The sequence below is a fragment of the Rhopalosiphum padi genome, chromosome 1 (assembly GCF_020882245.1).
Source record: "Rhopalosiphum padi isolate XX-2018 chromosome 1, ASM2088224v1, whole genome shotgun sequence".
NCBI lineage: Eukaryota > Metazoa > Arthropoda > Insecta > Hemiptera > Aphididae > Rhopalosiphum > Rhopalosiphum padi.
Genome location: NC_083597.1, coordinates 20,822,727 through 20,850,519, shown reverse-complemented (window position 1 = coordinate 20,850,519; position 27,793 = coordinate 20,822,727). Strand labels below are relative to the sequence as shown.

Below are 27,793 nucleotides of genomic sequence, written 5' to 3'. Positions count from 1 at the left end.
TTCAAGTAATTATTGGTGTGAGAGTAATGGTACATTGGGCTCATTACGCTAGATTATCGTCGAAATGTAGAAAAATTCGTTTTAAGAGATAAATTCACTTCGGAAACTGCGGGTGAAGAATCGTCGTTTTGGGGTTTTCTCTCCATTTGTCACCTCAACCTAATCAGTCGTACGCCACTTTTCTGTGGCCGGGAAGTCTCTTTCGGCCGTCGAGTTTTTTTTGCATCGTGAGAAAAAAAATGATTATCATAAATCCTTTGGCATGATTTGCCCTTATTGTGCAAAATATGTACCTAATACGCGAGTAGGGACAACATGGATTCAAAATAAATTGTGTCATAATTTACAACAATTAATATTTATGTAATTTATTCATTTATTTTATAGTAATAAATAATAATAATAAAAATATGTGGATATACATTGTAATATTTAACATAATATCAGGTTGTAACACAATTTCACCAACGTTATGATTAAAGAAGGCATTATAAGAACAATATAATATATCTTATTGTAATACCTAAACGATAACGCGCTAATTAGTTTTAACAATAATGGATATAAAATAAATTAAATTAATAATAAAAATAGAAATAATAAATAATATTGTTTTTATTGTACAAATAAAACGATTTGAGAGTAAACTCGCGAGGTCACAATACGTTTTGTGACTTTTTTTTTTTAGATCTATCACACGACTGTATTGATAAAAATAAATATAATATTGTTATGTACAATAAATTAAATTTTGATTAAATTAGTCGTTATCAAAACCCAGCAAAGTCCACTAGAGCTCTCGTGCTTCTCTGTAGTGATTTTTGAGTACTTCGACAGGGATATCGCACTTCGGAACAGACGGAATTCACGAGATTTTCATCTTCGACTGAACCTAGTCCCGTCTCAGTACCGTAATTGTAAGCCTCGCGGTATTGCTTTAGTTTGTCTCTGATCGGTTCGTTGTTTTGAACAACACGGAGCGTCTGCAAGAACTTCAACACCCTGTGAAAAATAAGACAAAGATATGTATTATAATCTATAGAAAATTCTCACATACAATACATCATATTCAATAATAATAATTAAATTAAGATTGAGTTATTTTCAAAATTAAACTTCGCCAAGAGATATAAAAAAAAAAAAATACCAAATTAACTTGTTGAATTTTCACCATATCAACTTAATAGAGTTTAAAATTTAGTTCCCATAAAATAATTATAATGATATTATTAACATCGCCTGCAAATATTATTAAAACGTTTTGTTTTATAACTTTTGATTTATTTACATAATATTATGTTAATTGAAAATTACAAATTAATTTAATAACCATAAAATACAATTTATTTAAAAATAACACTATTTAAAGAGAGATGGAAGGATTATAAACTTGCATTGTTGGAACTTTCGACCAGAGATGTTAATCAATGGTTATTTGAATAATAATATTGTTGAAATTATTTATAAATCATAAGTGTGAGACAGCATAACTTTGTTAAACTTAGTGTTTACAACAAACCACAAATGCAGACGGTACAGATAACACATACGGTATATAGTTATAAAGGTGCTTTTCACTATTGTTCCTCAATTGTATCTTTAAATTAATTTCTTCGGTGCTTTGTTTCAAAAATCATCGTCTTTTATTGTGCAAATTTCAGCTGGTTGAGTTGTGTTTAACATTTATTCTATAATATCTTGTTATTTAGTTTCATATTTCACTCTCTATTATATTTTTACTGTGTTATATTATTTCTCATTGTGTCGTATTGAAATCGTTATCAAGTTGGAATTAAATTATTCTCGAGAAAAATACAAAATGATTCGTTTATACACACGAATATTATTCGATAGAGGTTTTAAAAATATTAAATTAAGTAAAGTCTATAAAAATTATTTGAACTTTTCAGGCAAATATTTCGAACTTACTGTTTTTTTTTCTTATGGTGACGTTCAAACAAAAAACTTTATTTGATGAATTTAAAAAGTAACAGCTGTATGAATACAAAGAAAAACTATTTTTTCAAAAATCCATAATATATAATATATATACAGTTTTTCTTCATAAAACTTACTAAAATTGTTATTATTTGAATTATTTTAAACTTTTGAGTGATTACTATATAATACAATTTATTATCTATAAAGAATATTAATTTTAATTTTATTCTCAACCTTTAATATTTTTCCATGATTTGGTTGCATCATCAGTCAAGTTAAACATATTTGAATCGGTATTCTGAATTCTTAATAGGTATGTTATAGGTTTTTGATTTCGATGTTTTCTACAGTTATATAATACTTAGACATTTTAGATTTTTTCATATCACATTTTCTAATAATATTTTAGTATAGTTAAGTAAAAATATCAATCTTTTCGTAATCTTTTACGTCAGGTAATATTTCATGACCTATATATTATTTGTCTGTCAACATCAATAAATTTGTCTTTCACTCATTGTTAGCCGCTTGCACCTCTTTTAAACCGATTTTATTCATCATTGAAATGTATTTATATGTCTAAAAGCGCTAAGTATCCCTCAGGACATAAATCATTATTTCATAAATTTGTTTTTATGTAAAATAATTGTATCGATTAATTTTAGTTACGATAGAATTTAATAATTATTGTAACGACGATATTCAAAAGTATATAATATTATATATAAGTATATGCATAAGTTGTGTAAAATGGTTTATACTTATTTTTATGCAAATAAATCTTTTAGAGTAGGTAATCATATAAAAACACCAAATATACGTCTTAATGTCGTTAATCAATTTAAACCGTCTATGGTTACATTGGTTTAATAAAACTATGAAAAATGTTTAGTAAATGTCGAATATTGAAATTCATAGGTAAACATAAATACACAGTTCAAAAAAAGAAATAATTGTCTAAACTTGTATGCTGTAAGTTGTAATTAAATATATTACTTTATTAACAACCTCAACGTTATTTTTTCTCACTATTTTGATTATTATGTTTTATAATCGATCAGCCTATCAATATGTACCTACCTATTTATCATATTTATACTTATATTTTTTTCTCGTTTTAATCCAATATGAAATAATCATATTTAGCTCGTTACTCAACTATGTTAATTATATATTAAATTATTTTTATTACAGTCCAAAACCATTCAATACTATAGTATTATAAATGTATAACAATATTATACTATATTTAATGAAATAATGTTATATATTATAAATTTATAAATATAAATATATAAGCAAATTATATGAACTGTGCCAGTCGATAGTATTGATAAAATCAAATTACGATTGTTTTTATTAGCTATAATTCAACTTGTTTGTATTTTTTTTCTGTTAGGTAATAGTATGTTATAGGTAAATTTTTTCTCTAAATTATTCAATTTTAGTCAATTGACCCAATAGTATTGATTTAAAATAATGTATAAAAAATAATTTCGATAATAGTATTACGTTTTAATATAGTATTTTTATGTATGTTAAATAACTTATTATTGCACGTGTATTTTACATTTATACACTTCATAGAAAAAAATTGAAGGTCAAAAATTGAGTCACCCAAATATTTATATCAAAATATTAAAGATTCGTCAACATCGAGACCGTGAAGTCAGACCAGACAACCTCATTGTGTCTTAACTATTTAAAAGGTTCTGCTCGATTGCGTTTCCCTTTTAAAGGTTTTCGGATAACTAGTAAATCCAATTAGCTGGAACTATTGTAGTAGCTGAATGGTGCAAGTATTCATCTTGTTACATACATTTCGCGATGAAATAAATACATTCACATTATAGGTTTGTCGGTTAAATAATGTATTGCTTCAAACCATAATATTAAATTACATTAATTTATAATATATTATAATGTGAGGTGATCAAGAAATCTATAGTATGTATGACTCTTGGATAAATTTAAATCTTACTAGTCAAAGCCTAAGGTGATAATACAAATTAAATTATCGAACAATTTCAGTTATTGAAAACATTATAATATTGTAGTGTAAAAAATATTTAAATTCCATATATTGAAATATATTGATGTATAATTTACAAGTTTTCTTATTTTTGTTTATGTTATTAAAACCTTATTTTTGGTTTTTATTTTTAAATATAAAAAAAACAAAATAAAATATACGAGTATTATAAATAATTTTCATTCGAAGTATATTAAACAAATCGAAACGTCTTAAGATTTAAAATGTAAAAACTTAGACAATTTTTGTCAATTAACATTCAACTAACATTTAATACTATGAGGCAAATTTAATTTATGTTTCCGATATGGTTTTACTGTTTTAGGAAATATTTAGTTTAAAAATAAAATATATTGTAGTAACCGTTAATACATTTGAACGTTTATTTTTAGGTACTTTTTAAGTTGTAAAAAGAAAATCATAACTCTTTTGTAGACTTTCACCAATGTTCTTGATCATAGAAATATATAAGAATAACTCGTCACTTGTCATGCAGATTTACTAGATTAGCCATTATTCACTATGTTGGATCCTTTGTTTGAATCATTTTGTATATATCTACGCTTAAATGTATCTACTATTCATCTGAATATTGTCAACACAGCATGCGTAAAAATAATTAAATAATAACTTTTCTCTTTCAATCAAGTATACAATATATTATAATATTATGTCTTTAAAATTCACTTTTAAAATTATGAAAATGTTGCGTCTTTCTCTTTTACAACTCTACGATGATTAAATTATCTTCACCCTAAGGCTCATTAAATCTTTCCAGTGTAAGTATATATATATAAATATCATAAAATATGTAAAGTGACTATATCATCGTATTTAATCTTTATTTATGATTCAATTAATAACTGTGTTATAAAATATTAATATAGTGATTAGTGACTATATAAAATTGTGCTAGTCAAGTAAAACTTGTTGTTATAAGTTGCCATTATTTTATATGACTATACGCGTACAAAATCACAAGTACATATTAATATTAAATTAATATTAGATTGTTTAGTAAAACCAAGAACTATGAATTATTTTTAAAACGTTCGAGTGATAATCATTTATATTGTTCAATAATAATCAATTGTATATTTTGTTATACATACTCATTTGTATGTAATTAAAACAATATCTACATATTCTATTCATGAGAATGAGAGTATAGATAATGAATGCATGTCCAGGTTTTGTCAGTGTAAAATACTTTACGACTACGAGTATAACACTACAATAGTTAAACAAATAATTATACATGAAATGTATATTACAGATTATAAGTAATGTCAATATAACTTTATTAGCGAATAAAATACTAAAAAATAACTGTTAGAGAATAATAAGAAAAATCCATTAAACCACTAGTAAATCTATAAAATAATTCACCTATAGGATACAATTTATTCTGCGGTTTTAGTTGTCTTGTATTTAATTTTTTCTTATCAAGTTATTTTTACGTAACTCCGTGTATAATTTTATAAAATTCTTAGAATCAAAAACTTATAACGGATAAGCACAATACACTTTAAATTCTCATCTTGATACGTTGTCTTATTATTCTAAGCCGCTAAGGTACTGGGGTATCTAATTTTATTCATTGGTTATTTATTTAAGCTAGAGATTTAAGTTTGAATAACTTTGACATTTTCTATTGGACTTTTTTCAATAACTAGTAGCTTGTTTAAAATATGAAATTAATTATAAACATTGTTACATAAATAATTCATGTTATTATTTTTAAACATAAATAATCTGTATTCAACTTTAATATAATTTCATAATAATCAATTTTTATGATATTTAAGATATATCATACTTGTATAATCTGTGGATACTACTAGATAGTCACTTATAAGTTATAATATTTTGTAACGAATAAATTGGTTTTTTAAGTATTACAAGATGAGAAAATGAATGTTATTAAATTATTGTAAATATATACGATGATTATTGATTTTAATGTTTATTATTATAATTTATAATTATTGTAAACTTTTAAAATGCATTGAATTATAAATTTTAAACACGATTTAAGCGCATTAAAACAATTGTATATATCTGAAAAAATGCCTGTTTGGTATGATTAAACTTTTTAAGCGTTTAGAATTCTTGATCACTTGCACTTTACTTAATATCGTCGTTCAAAATCGAAATAATAATTATGCGTCTCATAGTTTTAAAAATGAACAATAAATCATTAAATCCTTTATATAAAAAAAAAACATAATGCAAAAATGTCACCCAACAATCGAGTCTGAACCGTCCACGTTTTACGATAACGATACAAGTGAAAACTTATTCAACAACCAAACGTGCTGTGTGGCACTCATCGGGTGGTTCTTCCTCCGATTATAAAAGTCGATTTGTTATCAACGGTCGAAATTAATTATCAGAATGATATTTCCTGTAAATTCGACGTCGTCACTATAATTTAGAATTAGAAATGGTTTGGTAGTTACAGGTGAGTATAGGAATAAATAGATGTCTATATAATGTGTTAATAGTGAATGATATTGTTTAAAAAAGAAAAAAAAGAAGTAAATTAAAACATACGCCTCGACGTAATAATATAATGTAACTATATAATATATCGTAATTCTTAATATATAGTAAAATAAAGAAAAGTAAAACGTCATTAATTATACACGGCTATAAATCACGAAAATCAAACGAAAAGTAGTTCATAATACCTAATTTGATGATTAAATTTAACGGTTTTAGTTAGTCTCGGGAGAGAGTTTCATTAAAACTGTCTAGTATTATTTTTGTACATACTTTTTGAAAAAGTTTTGTACATGACATATATTTAAAAATTAATAATTATAACGAAATTAGTCTGGAATAATGTATATATCATATTATTATGAATACCTACATTTTCTTAAAAATTCAAATTAAAAATTGTTTCCTATTCAAATTTTAAATCATCACTGTACATTTATCAAAATGCATTCAAAATTTTTTTTTCGTTTACAAATCATTTCCACAACGTCATAAATTTATTATACCTACACGTCATATTATGTTGAACATAAAACGAAATTAAATCAACTATTGTATGATGTATATTACACATTTTTAAATTATTTTTCCCATTTAAAATTCTACATAAAAATGAAAATATAGTGTATTTAAAATGTGTAGGTATGTATGTTTATTGTTTATATGTTAAATATTCAGAGTATTGAATATTCATATATTTTCATTTCATTCAACTCGGCCTCCCTAGCGACGATATACGTCCGAAACGAAGTTTATCCAAACCGATTTATATGTGTTGGGTTTAAGTCTAAAATATTGACCACTTGATAAGCCCTTCGCCAGATTGCTATTGACCCTATCGTAGATACGAAATATGGTACTTTGTTTGCACGTCAAATATTGTTTTTTCACACAAAACAGATAAATACTATTTTTGAGTTCTCAACGTCATATATTATTGGTTACTTCAGATGTTCCTATAGTTTAGTTACAGCGAGTTACCATGTGAATTTGTTTTTATATTATTATTAAAATACTTTAAAAAATAAGCTGTTATAGAGGCTAAATTATTTTTTCACGCGGTACCGTAAAATGGAGACATAGCAGTGGTGTAGCTAAATTGCATATCTAAATCGCCGTGTGCTTATATTTTATTGTGTATTAATAAAATAAAAATATTTTTACTATTCCAAGTCATTTGCTTCAATCGTGGGTACTAACACGGTAAAAAATAATGAGTCTATTATTACAAACATAATTTTTGATTAACGACACATATCCTTCGTTATTACGTCACAGGTATTTTAAGTATAGCTACAGCGATGTTGATTACGAAGAAAATAAATTGGTGTACAATCTTATAACAGATTGATTATTTATACAAATTATTTTGTTATTTTTAAAATAATTATGTTGTCTGTAAGTTCAAAAAGTTTATAAAAATAGATAGTAGTCGATGTATTAAATTAATTTATTAAACTATTATACGTAATCGGCAATCGCTATAACTATTCTCAACGATTACTAATCGAATTTATATCTAATACCGTACAACTCAATACTATTATTATTAAATATAATATCATATACTAATGATAAATTATAATAATATATGTTTGATACATATACGTTTATACTACACAGCTCAGTGACTTAAAAGCCTTTGTCAACTTTAATACATTTTAAACATCAAGGGAATGCTGCAGGTGCGACAATGACATATTTATACATTTGATGAGTTGTATGAACATTCTAGTTTGTTTTTTTATTATTAAAATAATATATCATTTATCATAGTAATTAATTTAGTATTAATATTAAGTTTATATTCAAATCGCTTTTTTGTTATTATAATTTAAAATAATGTTTGAAACATCAGAAAGAAAATGAAATAAATATTTAAACACTGGTTTATACATTTTCAATTTATACAAGTAATACTATGGTTTTATTCGAATAAAAATAAATCGTCGTTTCTAATATTAGTTTATAGTAGTATTTGCATTAAATATAATCAAAAACCGTGCTGCTATTGAGTATTATTTTTAATTCAAAAAATGTAATTACAAATAGAATATTTTAGAAAGTATAAAAGAAAAATATTATAATATTATAACACTAGAGAAGTGAGTAATTTGTGTTGCATGTTTCGTATTCAAACGGAGTACGTTTTACAATTTAACAATTAAATATTATATTTTACCATGTACCGTGTACACAAAAAAACAACTAAACAACGTGTAATTAAGGTCAAAACATATTATACCTACACAATCTACTTCTATAGCCTATAGTATGAAGCATAATATAATTAAGGTCTTAAAACATAAACCGCAGACCACAGTCCATTGGTTTTAATGTTGTCGTGGGCAATTTAAAATAATTACGAACCCTGATAAGATTTTGGCAATAGTAAATACATATTTTAATCTTACCGTATTATACGCATTAAACTATACATGGCTTTAGTTAAAATGTTAATAAAAAATGTATATAAATGGATTTTTGGGTTTTAACGAATTATGGTCTTCCGGGATGGTTTTTAGTTTTAGAAAAAAGAAATATTTTATACTTCATTCATTTTTGTTATAAAATAATTAATCTTAGTTAACAAATTTTACAGTTCATTTGAAACAACTGTTAATAATATATATATATATATATATTATACGTCATTATATCTGTAAAATCATTATAAATTTATTTGTATAATATTTTGTCAAATTACGTGTACAATACCTACTAAATATTCTACTAAAGAAGCTTTGATTTTTGAAAATATCGTATTTCTCTATTAATTTATAGTAATATTAATATTTTTTTTATGTTTGTATAATTTATGGCAGAACTTACTAATGCTAATCGAAATCGTATCCAAGACCACAAGTTTGTAATTAAAAAAAACAACGAAATCTATAAATATATCAAGAATCTAAACTTAGATAATGCGCCTATATGGTATTATGGTGTGTCACGATAGCGAGCGAATTGGCTAGTCACTGAGCATTTGGATTTTTAGATAATAACTTTAAAAATATATGGGTATATTATAATAAAATATGTGTGTATAGACAAACACTCAAACGTCTTCAAGAATTGCCAAACTTACCAGGACACTTGTTGTTTGTACTCGGATTTCGCGTCCCTGACGCCCAACTGACAAGCCAGCCGTTCCATGCATCTCTCCGACTCGAGTAGGTTGCTGAGTACGCTCTCCAGGTTGTTTTCCAGCGCCCTAGTGGCGGCAGGCGTCGCTGATGTATCGTTGGCGGGCTTTGTGGAATCCGCGGCCGGCATCATCATCACCATCTGTGGCTGTTTAGACGAATCAATGCCCACAAACTCCTTCCACCTCTTCCACAGTGGCTGCAACAGGAGGGCGGCGGGAACGAGTACCGGAAGCGAGAGGACGACCACGGCCAGCGGCACTACGAACAGCTTGAGCATGAGCGCCTTAACTGCCAACAGTATGGGTATCTTGGCCAGAAATAGCGTGGCTATGGCTGCCACCACGGACTTGACCAAACCGAACTTGGCCGTGCTGCCAGTCTTCAGCAGGTCGGTCAGTATGTTGTTGGTGAACGGCGACGGACAGGACACCGACGTGGCTGTAACAATTATGACGGAAACGATCGTTGTTGTTATCATTTCCACTTATGTATAAATATATATTTTTAGATATTTTATCGAGATACGTTATGTATTGAAATATATTGCAGCTCCACGATTGATTATTGATGTATAAATAATAAAACTAACACTAACAAAAACAAATTGGATCGAGTTATTTTATTCATAAATACTGATAATATTGTTATGATTTAAAATTGTATATAATTAATAAGGAAATGAAAGGTAGAAAATGATTCCGACACCATTTTTTTTATAAGTTTATATACATTTCATTTATTAAATAATAACACAACAAAATTAAGTGGAATTTAATACATTAAGTGTCGAATTTCGCAGTTTTATTATTGTTATTATCATTAAAAAGCTCTGATCATAATACTGAAATAGGATAGTTTAACCAGTATCGCAGGCTTTTATAACTAATAGTATGTCTACAAAGCTAAGACCATCAACGATTTAATAAGTTAAAATTAAGTGGACTTTAACTTTTAGGCTTGATAAGTAACTCAATTTAAGAAATACAAATTAATTTTTAATTTAAGATAATAATGAGACTTTTAATAATTTATTTTCAAACACTTTTGTATTCCATTAATAATAAGTTAATTTTTTTATAGTTGTTATTACACTGAGTAATTTGTTTAAGAAAAAAATAATTATCCATTGACTTAATATTTTTTGAAATAAATTATTTATAAACTTTTTTTTTAATTAAGAATTTAAGACTGAATAAATTGGTATATGCATACCATTATATTGTTATTATATACGTAAAAAAATTGTTTTGAAGAGTGGATTTAATTATAATTTAAAGAATAGACAGTGTTGATAAAGATGTTTTTTGTATGTATGTTAGTTTTTGTCAGTGGCGTATTTATAGAGTGAGGGGTGCTCGGGATTTCCACCCCTCCAAGGGTTGATGATTTAGCAAATAAAAACAGAAAGTTTGATTTCATTTTATAATTTGACTATATTTATATATATAATATATAAATAAATAATGTAATATATTTTTCAATCCTCCCCCCCCCAAAAAATATAATAAGTTGTAAATACGCCATTGGTTTTTGTTATGTGTACCTATAACAACTTATTCTTCGATAAGATCACAATTATAATTTAAAATAAACATTTAGCATTGATTTATTATAATGTTTCGATTTTCAGACATATTAAGGCATTTTTTATAGGTTGTACATTTCAATGTAATTCAAACAATGCTTTTATAGTAAGAGTTAAGTGGAATTTTCAACGTATAATTTATAATAATTATTGGCCAAGTAAATCTATAATAATATGTAGGCAGTAGTTATACCTGTGTTAAAACGATCATACAATTTTGCGATAAATATGTAAATTATATTGTAATTATTTTAATTTATGACGCGCCAGCTTTGAGTTTCTATGGAATGCGTAGGACGTTGAAACCAAGTGTTACTTAATTCAATTAAAAGTAATATACAAAGTCGGGATAGTTTCTGTGAAATTTTGAGACACAGGCAAAGCAAATGGATAAAAATCTTGAATAATTGAATCGGTGAAATACGTTAAATGGGATCCTAATAAAACTCGCTTATACGTAATATTGTGTACTTTAATTATAGCGTAGACGATGAATTTAAATAAGTTCGAAACTTCCAAAGTCCGGGGCCGGATATATATATATTATTATATTCTAGTGTGGTCTATATACGTGTTGTAGGATAATATAGGACAATAGGTATACCGAGGTGGTGTGACGTTAATACCTGCAACGTACCCAACACTTCAATAGTGAAATGTCTGTGAAAGAACCAGAACTTTCCTGAAGAAATTAAACGCCAGCCGCGATTACGCCCCCTTGATCGGGGCAGTGACTTTACAAAACTATTATTGCAGTCCCGGCGCATAGTTGTGTACAATGTTATCATATTATAATTTAAAATCGTTCACTGTCATTGTCTCTGGTTCGGAAAAGAAATATTTAAAATAAAATAAAAAAAAACCATTTAGTCAATGCTCACCTATGCCTATCATTTTAAGAAACTAATAACGTGCGCGTACCTTCACCAGCCTAAGGGCATATTATTATTATTATCATTATCATATGACGTGTTGACGTCAAATATTATATGAACACGCGATAAATGCGTACAATAAAATATCATATATATTATTATTATAATGGATTATTATTGTCTTAAACGATGCGATATATATCAATAGCGTCGACTGCCGCGGTGCGTCTGTGTCGGCGGCGTTCCGGTTTTCCGTCAGACAATGTTTAATCAATTTCATTATTGTCAGCGTCTGAATAAAATTTCTCCCGCCTGTCCGTCTAACGTCGTCGTGTTAAGATAATTTAAATTATAACTGGCGCGCGCGTGCATTATACTAATATTAATATATAATATATTAGTGTTATCATCATCACAAATTATAGACGGCCTTACGAGACGAACGAACTTATACCGAAGTATGGACCGAGTGCGACGTGCCGAGCTTATCCGCGCCACCGACGGTTAATCGAATTGTGATTATAATAATATTATACTATTGCTTTTGTTTTTCGTTTTCGTTTTTATCGCAAACGGATACTATACGTACGTGTAATAATAATATTGTGTACATTGTTGTTTCAATCCCGCGCGGGTACGTTATAATTGGACCGGCCAAACCGTACGCCGTTACAGACACGCACAATGGCAGTTAATTAAATTGGTGCTGCGGTCGCGGTGCGCGGGGACCTATGATTTCTCTTTCCCGCGATGACGGCAATGTACGCATAATAATAATAATATATAATATTATAATATACTACCCTCCGATCCCGACCGTCGGCACTTGCCCCGCGATCGACACACACGCGTAAATCATCGTGACTGTCTGAATCGATCAGCCGACCGTAAACTCACAAAACGTATATAAATAAAATATAATGCTATGTATATCGTTTGTGTGCGTCTGCTCTCATCCAGCCGTACGAAAATATTATTTTTCACGCACCTTTAGCCCGGAAATTCGTAACAAATTGAAGGTAACTACCTATATCGGCTGTGTCGGTATATTCACCCGCACACCCGGTTATTCAATAATAACCGTTTAACGCGTGCAATATTGTATTTGTCATCCACACACCAACGCCAAACGAAAAGTCATATTTTTTCTCTCACGGTTTTATATTTTATTTTTTAGTTTCCTCATGTACATGACAAAGGCGTAGTAGTAATGCGATAAACGGCGCTCCACTTAATGAATACAATGGCAACGTGTCAAAGAAGTATAACTGTTTAGACTAGGTATATAGTGAATTGGTCGGTGATAAATTATGTAAAAAATAAACTTTATAAATATGGTAAATCGATTTTTAAACTTATATTATATTTACCTACCTGTATTATAATACACTTAAATAAAATGAGTATGGTGTATAATATTATGTGTTTAAGTCAGTCTACTAAATGTTCAGTCATACTATAAATTGAGAAAATTGTATATAGAAATCGGAGAATCAAAAGACAAGACAAAAATACACGCTTTTAGTAGTTGATTTCAAAGAGAGTTGAAAATTATAATATCGTGTTTCATATTTGGCTTGAATATTATTTTATAGCTCAGCAAACACTAAACATAGGTATCTCATATTTAAATATTATCATGAATACATTTTATATAAACCATACTGTTATTAAAGTGCTTAAAAACGGGCACGTTTTAAAACTTTCGAAAGTTACATGTTTAAGTCGTTTAACTAAAGCTATGATACTCTTATAATAATATTATCTGTACCGACTGTACTAATATGTTATATATCTTGTATAAGCATAATTTCAATAATTTGATAACATTCATTTATGTAAAAATAACAATAATGTATAATTATATTTTTAGATATTTATTATTTAAATAAATTATTTATTTTTAATTCAGATTTATTTTAAGAATAAAACATAACGTATCGTATTAGTTAAAATATATAGCCAAAAGTTACATTTATTTGCATTAATCATGAAATTTATATTATGAAGTATTATTTTTAAGAATAATAATCCAACATTATTTTATTATATTCGATAGAGTTTTAATATATTATTCTACTAGTTTAAAATACATTCAAGAATTTATGTAGGTTTTATTTTTATACAATTTTTTTTATTATATAGCAAAAAAGGAAGTTATTTTCAGAGCCATTTAGTGCCATTATCATTATTTGTTAGTAACACCATTTTTAACAAAAGGAAAATGTGTCAAATACTCAAATGCTTTTGTTAAAAAAAAAAAAGTAACAATAACGTTCTATATGTATATGTATAGATCGTACAGTATGTACTCACACATAATTTTTTTGACGTCCCAAAGGACAATGATTTATGATCCTAACGGGTAATCCATTAAAGGCTTTAACATTGTCATTTTATAAATATCCTTTAATTTGTGAGTATAATACTATGAGTAAATGATAGATTCAAAATACTAGCCATAAAAATTAATAATATTTATATTTTCAAATAATGCAAATAGTAATTATATTAAAATTATAAATTAATATGAATTAATTTTATTTAAATGATTATACGCCTCACTTTAGATTGATACTTAAATCAATTATAAAAATAAAGACTATGATTCATAAAGAATGGGTGTTACTTATTAGTTATTACGATGATATTTTTTATCGTGTATATTGAACATTCACAGGAAGTTCCTCAGTTTTCAGATTATGTATATATTTCTGTAAGTATCAACGGACAACTTAAATTTGATTTAAATTAAATTAATTTACATACGTGGATAGTAGGGTGTTGCGTAACTTGGTTTTCTTTTTTTCGTATCTTCTCCATATCCAGAATAGTAAGATGAACTGTAACCGGGACTGGAATAAGCACTGGACGGGTTGTCAGCTGGTGCAGATGGTTCAAAAGTTATATCTGAAATTATTATTATATTTATTAATTTATTATTTTTACACAAATAGTCTCACACTTAAAGTATATTTTTTAAATACATAAAAAATTAAAATGTAAAAATGATTATGGCATATTGCAATTAGAAATATTATCAATGTATGAATACTATTTTGTTTGTAATTTCCTAAATTAGGTTATATAGCCTATAGGTAATATTAATTATGTAAAACACCTTGTATACTTTATTGCACATTTTCATTTTTTTTTTTTTTTTTATTAAGTTAAACAAATTATTTCTAAATCTATATTATAATTTCATAATTATAATTTATTATCTAATTGGAATAAGTACGTTTTTGAAAAAAACAAATTTGCAAGGCAAGTAGGTAATCACTTTGCTGTACAGAGTACAGTATTGTATGAGTAGAGCGTACTTCATCATTGGATATATCAAAATATAATGGATGTGTTAAATTTGAATTCAATGATAAATAGTTGTACACAAAATAACGATTCTGAGTGGAGACGGTGTGTCAGCCTAAATTATTAAGTATATTTTATCATATCATTATATTGCTATCATAGTGATTTATAGGCAATAGCTCAAAATTAATTTAAATATTTTGAAATTCCATTGCGTATATTCCGTTCAATAAAATATACATAAAAATACTTCAAGTCACTACGAATATTTTTGAATTATAAAATTCTACATTTTAAATTCGATACATTCATCGCTTCGCTCAGAATCTAAAACGAGGGGAAACCGTGCCAAGTTGGCTGTTATGATAAGTTGACACGCATCAAATTAAAGTTATTAAATATATGTTGGACACGCCGCAATAGCACCTATGAATCAATCATAATATGATCATCCGTTATCACGCGTGAAACCAAAATTGTATGATTTAAATCCCTCCAAGTAGTATCTATAAAATAAATCTAAAATTTGTATGTTCAAACTAATTTTATTCAGGTAATTAAAAAAAATCTACTTTCTTGTACAATTTTACTTCTATAACAATTAACGAGTTACAAAAAAAAACAAATAAAAATTTAGCTAAATAATATTAAAGTAATAATTGTAAAAATTGAAACCGGGTTTTTTTAAAATTTAATACCTATTATTAATAAAATAATTATTTTTTAAATTAATTGATATGGATAATATTTTGCCGAAATAACACGAGTATTTATCATAATTGTGACTGATTATGAAGTAGATATCATTGTTTATATTTTGATCTATCATTTGTGTTTACCGTTTATCATAGTTTACCGAAGCAGGTTATTTCTAAGAGCTATCATTAAAAAGGGTTCCGTTATATTTTTCTATTTGTTTTTAAAAATAATTATTATAATCGTTGTTTTTAATGTTACAAAATAAACATTTTTAATGATAATATTTTATATTAACCCATGTTTCTATTGAATATGTTATGAATATTAAGAAAAAGGTATTCTTAGTGATTGTGTCAACATGCTCCAAAGCACGCGTCATCAAATCCCGTAATTGACACACGTTTTTTTTTTAAATTTTTGCCTTAAAGTCGGTTTATCATTAAGACGATTATCGAGTATTATTAAGTCTCTTACATATTTACGAAACGATATAAGTGCACTTAACAATATTTTCAAAACAGAATAATTATGAGCGTGAAAAAAATATATGAAAAGTGTTTTTATTAGCTCCGTTCTCCTCTATTGATATTATTGACATACTTACTATTTTTTTTTTTTTGAAACGTATCATAATTCTTAATAAAATTGATTTAATAATAATATCAGCTGAAATTAACTAATTCTCCAATTTTTAAATTTAATAACTTTTTATAAGCTGTAATATTTAAAATATTTAATACGTTATATATAGCACGCTGTTCCTCTAGGTCACACGATTCAGTCATTGGTTACACGTATAAACAGTCGGATTGTATAGTATAGATTGTTTGGATTTTAAACAGTTATTGTTTATTTGAACTAAGAAATAAAATAAAAAATGTTAAGCAGTATGAAAACAAATAATTATAACTTTCCCTCCGATGAATTGCTGTAGACCACAATAATATATACTAATTAATTTGTATTTTTTTGTTATCGATCACAGTGAAAGTTTTTGAATTACGGCTAAAAATATGTATTTACTTAAATGTAGACAATACACACAAAATCATTTGTATTTATCTAGTTTGTTTTAGGTCGGTTTTGTTATTTTTTTCTATGACGCATCCTATTTTGTTTTACAATACCACTCTAATTACTCCTCTGCAGCATTTTTGTGTACTTAGTCTGTCCCAGAAATACAACATTCTTTAAGAAGAAACAAAATACCCATAACAATAATAACAATATAATATTTTCTTTTATGGTGACTGTCAACCGTCATTAAGGGAGAATTTATACTCCTAGAACGTTCACAATTGTGTTAAAATATTCATATATCGGTGTATTATATATTTATATTCTGCTTTCATTCCACACATATATATTTTCCTCTTAATTTGTGTTTACAGTTATGATTTTTACTTCATATCGATGAATATAATATACTGTATTACCAAAAACTATGGAAAGTTATCGTAAATGTAATTAGTACATTTACATTATATTGTTTTAATTTATTCACACAATAACGTATTATATTTTTACGGAATTATTAATGTTTATTTTCTATGTGTTTTGTATGTTATTGTTACCCGATGAACCCAATTTGTATTCGTCGATAAATCACCAAAATTTATGAATATTTTATCGTAGATAGTTATTTTATATTCTTATTTTATATTTAACATATTAATAAATGATTATATTTCTTTTTTTATTAATATACACTCTTAAAAACAATTAACTACAAATATAAAACCTATTTTAGCAGCTAAAATGATGTATTACGACTCGCAGACACTAAATATATAAAGATTATATTTCATACATTTGAAAATCTCTTAGCAAAGATTTATTGGACTTTCAAACGAGAAAATTATATAACAGGTTAATATACGTGACTTTGTATGTTTGATAATTATTGTTTCAGTGGAATATTACACAATAGAAAAGTATTCATCTCTCGAGTGGTGTTATATTTTCTATTACTATTAGCTACCTATTATATTATGAGCACGAGAGTAACAGTATAGTCTCCGTAGTTACTATTATTATACTTTATCATCATAAGAAAATCCCTTGTACTGACAACTGACACATACTTGCGTGTTCACTGCAGTGGACAGGTTGCTAACGAAATGTATAACTATATTTTATTCTCGTTTCACTGCACTAAGACATTGCATCGTATTCTATGATATTATTTAAGCCTGAAATTTATGATTTAAATATTTAACATTACAATTTTTCTTTTAGAGTTTTGAAAAGAATTCCTATGTATAATTTTAAATTAGTGTGTCAATAATTATTAATTTATCCTAACTTTAATATTTATGAATTATTATTTTAAGAAAATCTAAAAAATATCGATTATTTTTATTTTTATTGTTATTAATTGATTTTTAATCCAGATTTGGTAGGTTTTTGCTTTGTTATCATATGTGTACATTTATGATTGGTCTAAGGTTCAATATTTGTATGTACCTGATCCGTAACTGGAGCTCGGTGGCCCGTAACTGGCCGGATAGTTATTGTAACCGTAAAACTCGGGACCACCCGAATAATCTCTGCTCTGCACGGATGACGATTCAGGAGTTGCTTCTGATGTCCGACGTTCGGTCATCATCTCAGACGTGTGACGGTCGTCTTTCATCGGCATAAAACCCGCAGGTCCAGTTTGACCGGAATTTGGATCGACCACGCTGAACTGCTGCAACAGTTGCTGGCAACTGGCGGCCGCCAATAACGCCGCGAACACTGTCGTCGCTTGGTTCATCATCGGCATACTCCTGTAAATTTAGACTTTAAGTCAATAATGTTACACTATTATTATTAAATATACTATAATTTAAATTTGCCAATATAATAGGACTTTAGGAGTTAGATGTTATATTATAGTAAGAATATACGATATAGTACCTATATAGGTACAAACCTTAGTAACATGAACTTCAAAACATTGAGTATAATTCTAAATAATTATTTCTAACAGGTTGGATTTATTTTGATTAATCAAAAGTAATATACAATTTATGAATTGTAGTTTTTATATTATTTTAATAATCACGTTGTCCCAAAAATAAAACGATCTTGAATTTTTGTTATTTTCAAATCCGCATTTCTGCGTCAAGGAGTACAAATAATACGATATATTACTTAGGATATTACGTACTACATGAAACGGTGTAATCAAATTGCATAGTGCAATATATTTAAATTATTAAATGAAATTCATATAATTATATCATTATTATTGTATATGACTTGAAAAATGAACTTCTGACTTAATCGTGTTCATTTATTTATACCATCGAAAATGATAAATGTATCAAATAAATAACTCGATAGTCATAATATATATAACACAATTATTGTTCTCCAAAAAACTGATACATTCAGCTGGTAAATAAAGTGAGTTTTCTTTTTGTTTTGTATTCTACAACAACGAATTTCTGTATAATATTAATATTATTATTATTATTACTGAAAAACATTTATGAATATCTATTTTAATTGTCTCGAGTTACCACGTGAGCGATTTAACAAAATTATACGCAAAACTGTAATTATCGCCTACGGTTTGTTGAGTTCTTTGTTATAAGTTTACAACGGTTGTTTTGGCAAACGTACGTGTTCCGGAAGACGTGGGTTTGATACGTACTATAATGTGGTGTTATATATTAAAAGCCTATTCGCTAACGAGCTTGCGCTATAGAGCATCCCGACGCAAGTGTGAACTTTTTAAATCGATTTACATAGTGTATCGATCCAGTAAACGCGTTTTACCTATCGTCTACTACAACATAAAGGTAAAGCATATTATTAAGCATATTGAACATTTCACGGGTGTATCACCGAGGGAAATAAGCACCGTACGTAATAAATTGTCCGCATTTTCGCAAAGGAACTTTATGTGGTACTTACGAAATAAAATACAAATATAAAAAAACTACCTACTTAAAATGTTGGTTTTGGTTTTTAAGCGAAAATCTCTACACGAAAAAAAGTGTATAGGTTTTAATATTTTATACCTAATATACAATCACGTGGGTGAACTAATATAAACACATCGGTATTTAATTTCTATAAAAGTACAAAGTACAATAATAGGATTATATAGCTAGGTAAGTGACTAAACGTTTTAAATCACATATATTAAATCCTTCATAGTACCTGTTTGCAGTTAAACATTTTTTCAAACATTATGATCCTCCGATACGTAATTGTGCTTAAATTCGAATATTGTCGTGATATAGCAAATTTGTAACTGATTTTCGTGTATAAACTATACGAGTAACAAGTAACTCTTGTACATGTATACTTAGATTTTAAATTTCTCAAAAAAAATTGTTTTTATTTATATTCTCAAATTCAGAAATACATTATATTAAGCAAATATAATATTATATTATTATATCGTCTTCGAGACTATAAATATAAATAAAATATTTTAAAGTGTTACCTATTGAAGATTTTTACAAAATAATGCTTTTATTAATTCATCTACCAGACACTGGAACAAGGTGGGACAATGTATTTTAATGTCTTAATTGTGTATTGGTATTTAACACCACTATTATAAGACAAAAAAAAAAAATACTAATACAATTACACTTTAAATTATTATCAGTTTGTGAATTAGACACCTACGAGCTTATATTAAATAATAATGATAAACAAAATGCTTTGTCAGATGGTTGTTAGTTTAGTATCATATTTTACATTACTAAATTTGAGTAAGATATTTTATAAAATACAAAAAAATTATTAACGCATAATTTTCATTACGTAGGATTATTTTAAAATAAATCAAAATTCCAATAACTTTGGATAGTCTAAAATATAGTATAATATCGATGCGGATTCATCCAAAATGACCTAATGGATTTTATCTGAGAACCTGTGGATTTTTAAACATACATAGACCTATTTTTCTCATATGACCGTCAACAATCATCATATTATTAATATATCATTATTTATGATACGCGTTTATTTGTGGTGTCGCAATGATGTCCTCTGCTCCCACCACAATTTAAGCGCACGCCGTGTCTTTAGAATGCAATTTAAGATTATACGTATAAACAAATCGAAACGACGGGACGCACAGAGAACACACGCGCGCACGTTCCGATCTCATCGTCTAGCAAATTTTCTGTTGTTTTCACTAAACGGATAGTTCACAATGAATGGATAAAAAAAAAAAAAACTTTGAAATCCGTCGAGCATCGTCGAAGCCCGCGCTTGTCTCCATTGAAAGACGCGATGAATAAAAGCTGATTTGTCATTGTTTTTATTGATATTTCATACGACGAGCGTTCGGCCGGCGAAAATCTCTCCGCGGTAGTGCGGTGCATATAATATAATATTAAAATATTAGGACGCTCGAGCGGATAGAACAATAACGCCACCAGTGAAGAAGTTGTCGGCATTGTTTCGGGTTCGCCACCGCAGTGTTCGGTGCTCGACAGTAGACGTCCACACTTTTAGAATATATTATTATTATTATTATTATTATTATCATTGGTGTTAGATGAGTTGTTGTAGTAGGGTAGTAGATAGGTAGCACTAAACCGCAAGTAGACGGCAATGTAATGCAGTGCACCAGCGTAAACACATACCTACTGATATTACGCGCGTAATAGTTATTATACTTGCTGAAAAATAGCGAATAGCGATCGGCGATTATAAAGTTTGAAATATTATCCAAACGACCGCTCGAACATAGGTAGAATATTTTTGACGATATGCGGCTGGTTAAATCTCGTTTACTAGAACGTTGGCTAAAGTCCGTAGGTAACCACTCGAAATTAATTTAATAATATTATCAATTTTTCGTTGAAAATTATACACATTTTGCTTGCGACTATCTCTCTCTTAAAGTATGTTATTATATACAATATTATGATGAATAATATTATTATGCTTCGCCGAAAACAGGCAAAATATAGTATGACAAAATAAAATTGAACGTAGTAATAAATTAATACTGGCACGCGTATCGTTATGTTAAAATTGTTTATTGCATCAATTTTTATCACAAAATATATAAAATATTATTACAGATAATTCGAATATTTCCATGAGAATTATAAGTAGTTGGAAAAATGCATATTGTGGCAGTATTATCATAGACGCAATTAGATAATTTTTTTTTTTTTTTTTGGAGCACTAAAATTATGAAAAGCCTACAGACACGTATGGGATTTTCCAGCCCCGTTCCTTTCATATTCCTTATAATAACATAATTTTTTTCAAATGTAAGTTATACTATTTTGTATGTTTTTTTTGTAATATCTTTCTGTTTATTTAATATCGATTAATTGGTAAATCACTGATTCGTTTGTAATCACTAATATAATAACTACAAAATATAATATAACACGAGCATTTTGCTCTAAATACTATAATATATAAACTATTGGTAATATTTACCTCAAAATGGTTAAAGTACAAAATTATAAGAGGCTTTGATTTTTTTGGGGTGCACAATATCTCACGACGTCTATTGTTTGCGCCAATAAGTATTATTATTGCATATTTAGTATTGCATCTTGAAATATTTGGAAAATCAAAAACTAATAGTAACGATTATAAAAAAAACTTAGAAAATTTTTTTATGAGAAAAAAAGCACAGCTTTACATAATACTAATATAAAATATATACATGTCTTAAACGCTATCAACTATATACGGAAATAAGTCATAATCAGTTATAATATTTAAATATTATATTGCGTTTTACAACAATGGTTGATTGTTAAAAACTCTATACTTGAACTTGTATTAAAGAAATTAAAAAATATATTTAATGATTTTGAATTAATAAATACAGTTAAATCTGTATTTTGTTTTGTTTCGTTTTATTAATATTATTATTTTTAACATATATATTATTCGGACTTGACCAATTTTTTGAAATCGAAAGAGTAGTTGTTTATTCAAAGTATTTCATCATTTGTAGACGTATTTATGCGACAGAACCGTGTTTAAATGGAAAATAAAGTAAACGGAATAAATTTATAAATGTCAAGATGAATAAAACGTTCTCTACGGGGCTTAACTTATAAACTACGAATGGAGGGATAGATTATTGATCGTTATTTTACTTGAACAAATAATATTATAATTTATAACCACCCTTCAGATAATAACTGATTATTTTAATTATAAGTTTATTTTTATTTTTAATTAATTCTATTCGCTATTATATTGACCATTTAGGAAAAAAATAAATCGTTTAAACAAATTTTATAATATATCAGTATATTTTGTTTTCAGATTTACGTGTATTATTAATTATTATTATATAGATTTTTTTTCAGATTTGTATGTAGAATCAGATTCTACTTACACTTATTGTGTTCAATTCGATTCTGCAGATAAATAATAATTAATATTTTAAAATATCGCATATATCAATATTAAATAAATCATTTAATTTTCAATTTTATAATTTTATAATTTATTAACAACTTAAAAATTTTCACAGTTATATCAGAAATAAAAATGTTAATAAGATTTATGTTTTTAGTTCCGTGTGAACTATTTATAAAATAATCATTTGTTTAATTATTAATTATTGAAAATAATTTGTTATTCAGCAAAGCAAAGTATAATGAGATTTTTTTGACGTATTTTAAATTTTCTTATTTTTATAAAATAAGAAAATGTTATGCCATTCAAAGCATGTTTTTCTTTTTGTATAATATAGAAAGAAAACTCAACGACAAACTAAACTATCTTAACTATTACAATATAACTGTAAATTTAGACAATGGTCATCTAAATTAATTTTTCTCATTTTTCATTACATAATATAATATGTTCATATTTATATTAAAAGATAATAATACATGTGTTTCCTTTCAAATAAAAATAAAAAAAATATATTTTCTACAAAACTTTGCATTATGATTGAATATTATAACTTTGAAATCATTTCCTTACAAATCATTCGTTATATTCACTTTCTTATATTTCGACGTTTTTGTTATAAATCATAGTAAAAAAGAATAAAAGTTGATATAGAAACCATTCATAAATGAAAATGTTATTAATTAACCGGTTTAAAATCTTAATGTTAAAACTATATTATATAATTATACTTTTAAGATTAAAATTTTCATTTTATTTTTTGAATGTTTTATTATTTAGTTTTTTTTAAGATATAGTTAATGAATATTTTATATAAACACCTACCAAGCAATAAAAACTTAACATTTTGAGGATTATAATAGTATATTACTGACATACTGAAAAATAAATACGTATACTGAGTGAATCACCAAGCACGAACATCCCAATTTTTTTTTTTATATAAGAAATTTACTCTAAAACATGTATAAAAACAAATAGGTATTTTGTGATAATTTCATTTTCAGATATTAATATTGTATACTATACAATATTACAATGTATATAAATAAAAATTCTAACAAATAGAGTAAGCTTTATGTAGTATGATCTATAAATAATAGTCCATGATAATAATAATATGTTCAAAGGTTATAATAATTTGAAAATTACTAAAACTAATATACCATTTTAAATAATCATTTATTAAATATTATATATTTATATACGAGTATACTTTATATATTTTATACAGGACCATTTTTAAGGATTATTATTCATATAATATTATTAAGATTAATAAACAAGAAATTTGCGTCTGAATTATAACTGAGATGAACTTGTATTAAAAAAAAATTATCAATTTAAAAATGTATATGGAGATATTTTAAATGAGTATTAATTTGACTAAATTTTCTAAAAAATTCATAAAATCACGATTCGAATAAACTAATTGTTAAAGGACAAAAGGATAAATAGGACACATGGTGAATCGCTCTGTATATTATTTTGGTCTTTAGTTTTCTATAAAAACAAACGAGTATAATATTAGTAAATATATGAAATTAAATTGTTATCTTAGCTAAAACGATAAAACCGTAACGGGGAATATGGGCATGATATTACAAACCACAAAACCATTAGTTCAGTAAACGAATAAAGTTATTCCAGTAAACATAAACAATGAACCTTTATATTATATACTATACACATAATATATAATAGGACCAAATGTGGAAAACGCAAACATTAATGTTTAATGAGACTTTTATTTACGTTAAACAGAATTTACCACGTAAAACCAATTGATTTTTACTAGGTAGGTAAGTACCTATTGTGGTTGTTGTACGATAAAGTCGTATTATTACAAAACGAGATTTTTTTATTATTATTTTTTTTCAACAAATTTAAATGAAAAATATATGAAAAATACTTGTTGTGGGACTATAAGTAATTAATTATAAGATATAGTAATTTAACCGATTGCGCTTTAATCAAAAAGATAAAACCGCGCGTTATGTGATGTTCATAATTACCTGACTGCGATGTGATGGAAAGTCGTCACCTCTAAAAGGATATATAGTTCGGCGCTCGATCGGAGTGAACCGGTCACGGCTGTTGCACTCGGCTGTAAAGTTTTATTGAAATGTACGGAAGCAAAAATAAAATTAATAAAATAAAACCGGTAAAATCGTATACGGTCGCAATACGAAACCGCGACGGGGATGTGTCGGTGGAGCGTTTATGATATCTAACAGGGTTGGCGAACTACGACCGCGGTAGTGGTTCGAATTGATGCGGATGCTCTAGCTGTACGACTCGGACGCCAACGACGCGAGCCATTTACTGATACGACCTGACTCCGATGATGGATATGTGTGCGTTTTAATAATATGTGGTGTCCGGACGGTAAAGCTCGCGGTAACACACTAACGGCTAAGAGTGCAGTCCATCGGTGTTTTTATCGGCCGCCTCGCCCCGCGGTTTTCGGAAACAAAACAAAACGAAATAATCAAGCAGCCGTCCTCCTTGTTAAAATTCCACACGCCTTTTCCCCCGCGCTGTCGCCTCACACCCGACGACGATAACGCGCGCGCGTATGCGTTATAGTGTAAGTAGCGGCGACAACATAATAAAACACATCGCACTTTCTACCACGGGGGGAGAGCGGCTGTGTATATACCTATCGTCGTGTATAATATAATATAATACAATATCGCATGTACCTGCATGTAAGCCGCGTCCCGGCAATCAATGGACACACACACACACACTCGCACGTCAGTGATTTTTGCCTACAGTTAATTTGTACGCATTATATTATTAGGTTCTCGGCCCGTAATTTTTCTTTTTTCTCTCGTTTCATTTGTGTGCGTTTCGAACCGTTCGTCTCGTTGACGGAGGAGGTACGCGTTTCTAACCCGCCACCGCCTCCACCGCCGACACTTATTCAGATTCGGACCTAGATTCTGCGTACGTTTTCAACCCCGCCTTAATTTTTTACTCTCATCTCACGGGACGTAGCATTACATCCATCTCCGGTTCTGATATTATATACGCATAGCTGCGCGTAGTATGTTGTCTGGGCTCGTATATATATAAGTGTATTATACGCATCGTATACCTGTTGCCGTAGAGCTTATGACGCATGTTAACAACAGTCGGTTCTATCACCGATCGGACGGAATATGCATAATATACATATTATATAGTGGAAAGTGTTTTTGTTATTATTCACTTGTATCGAGTACGAAAACTACGCTGATCCGGATGTCAATGCGGCGCGGCCCGGACATTGAATCGAAAATAATTAGCATCTATTAGGTACAGAAGAATTGTGTCCGGATTAAAAAATATTGCTGAATATGCTCCAACGACGAATCGTACAATAAAGTGCAGTTGTGCAAAGTCAATATGTTATTCTAAATTAAATTATTTGTTTCACCCCACGTCACCTAACTATATTTACAATTATGCTAATCATAAAATATATTCAACCGAAGTAACGGGCAGAAAACCACAGCAAATATATCACGAATAAAACAGCGTTCGAGAAAAAGTCAATGGTGCGAAATGCGAATGATAATATTATGACAAATACGTATCCTTTTAATTTTTACGAGTTTGATAAACAATCTGTTTTTCGTATGTACGATTTGTCAAGACATAATAGACTCAAGAAGTACACAAGAATAGTGTAATTATATAATATTAAATGCGTTCATAATATCAAAATAACAATAGAAAAAATAATGTACGACATATGAGTAACCTTATTCTTGTGTTTTCCAAATGCTTTGTACTTTTGGGTAAGGGTAACTCTAATAAGGCCATAAATACGAATAAACAAGATAACTAACGCAGAAACAGAATTCACAAAACACGTATTTACCGTATGCACACTGGTTTATCTGGTGCACGGCACGTCCGACGAAAGCGTAAGAGGGTGGCACAGGTTAAAATAGGCTAAATCAGATTACTCGGCGAACATAAAAACTTTAACGGCAAGTCGATCGTCACGTGCTGCACATAATACAGCACTATAACAAATCCATACAATCGTGTAAATATAATAGATATATATATTTAAACGTGGGTATTATGCAAAGGGTTGAAATGCAATATTTGTATGAATTCAAAAAATAAACATTGGTGATGGGACCGAATTTTTAGATACCTGTAGCTATGTTATACGTGGATGCGCGATAACAAAATAACGTGCAATATGCCAATATGCATATATTATATTATACAACTGCAGCTAGCATATATATATAATACTGCTGTCGATACAACTCTATATAGGAACGAATATCATGTTTGATGGATGGAAATCGTTTTTGTTACTTCCTTTGAA

At 27.8% G+C, this 27,793-nt stretch overlaps 1 protein-coding gene across 1 annotated transcript; it reads right to left on the bottom strand.

Moving 5' to 3' along the window:
- Positions 1-352: 352 nt before the first annotated feature.
- On the bottom strand, positions 353-25,912 carry LOC132917697 (uncharacterized). Its single transcript, XM_060978561.1, has 5 exons — positions 25,473-25,912; positions 18,565-18,869; positions 14,857-14,997; positions 9,567-10,065; positions 353-1,002 (listed from the first exon to the last, which is right to left on the bottom strand). Exons 2-5 carry the CDS (start codon positions 18,863-18,865, stop codon positions 771-773), a joined length of 1,173 nt encoding a protein of 390 aa, XP_060834544.1. The 5' UTR covers positions 18,866-18,869; positions 25,473-25,912; the 3' UTR covers positions 353-770.
- Between the last annotated feature and the right edge of the window lie 1,881 nt (positions 25,913-27,793).

Bases quoted from the DNA above. Each gene is read 5' to 3' on its own strand.
- LOC132917697 (XM_060978561.1), bottom strand. From the start codon at position 18,865: ATGCCGATGATGAACCAAGCGACGACAGTGTTCGCGGCGTTATTGGCG. The intron at 10,066-14,856 runs GTATGTAAATTA...TAATTGTTACAG, and splicing joins CGCAACACCCTACTATCCAC to CCACGTCGGTGTCCTGTCCG. The intron at 1,003-9,566 runs GTAAGTTTGGCA...TATTTTTCACAG, and splicing joins TACAAACAACAAGTGTCCTG to GGTGTTGAAGTTCTTGCAGA.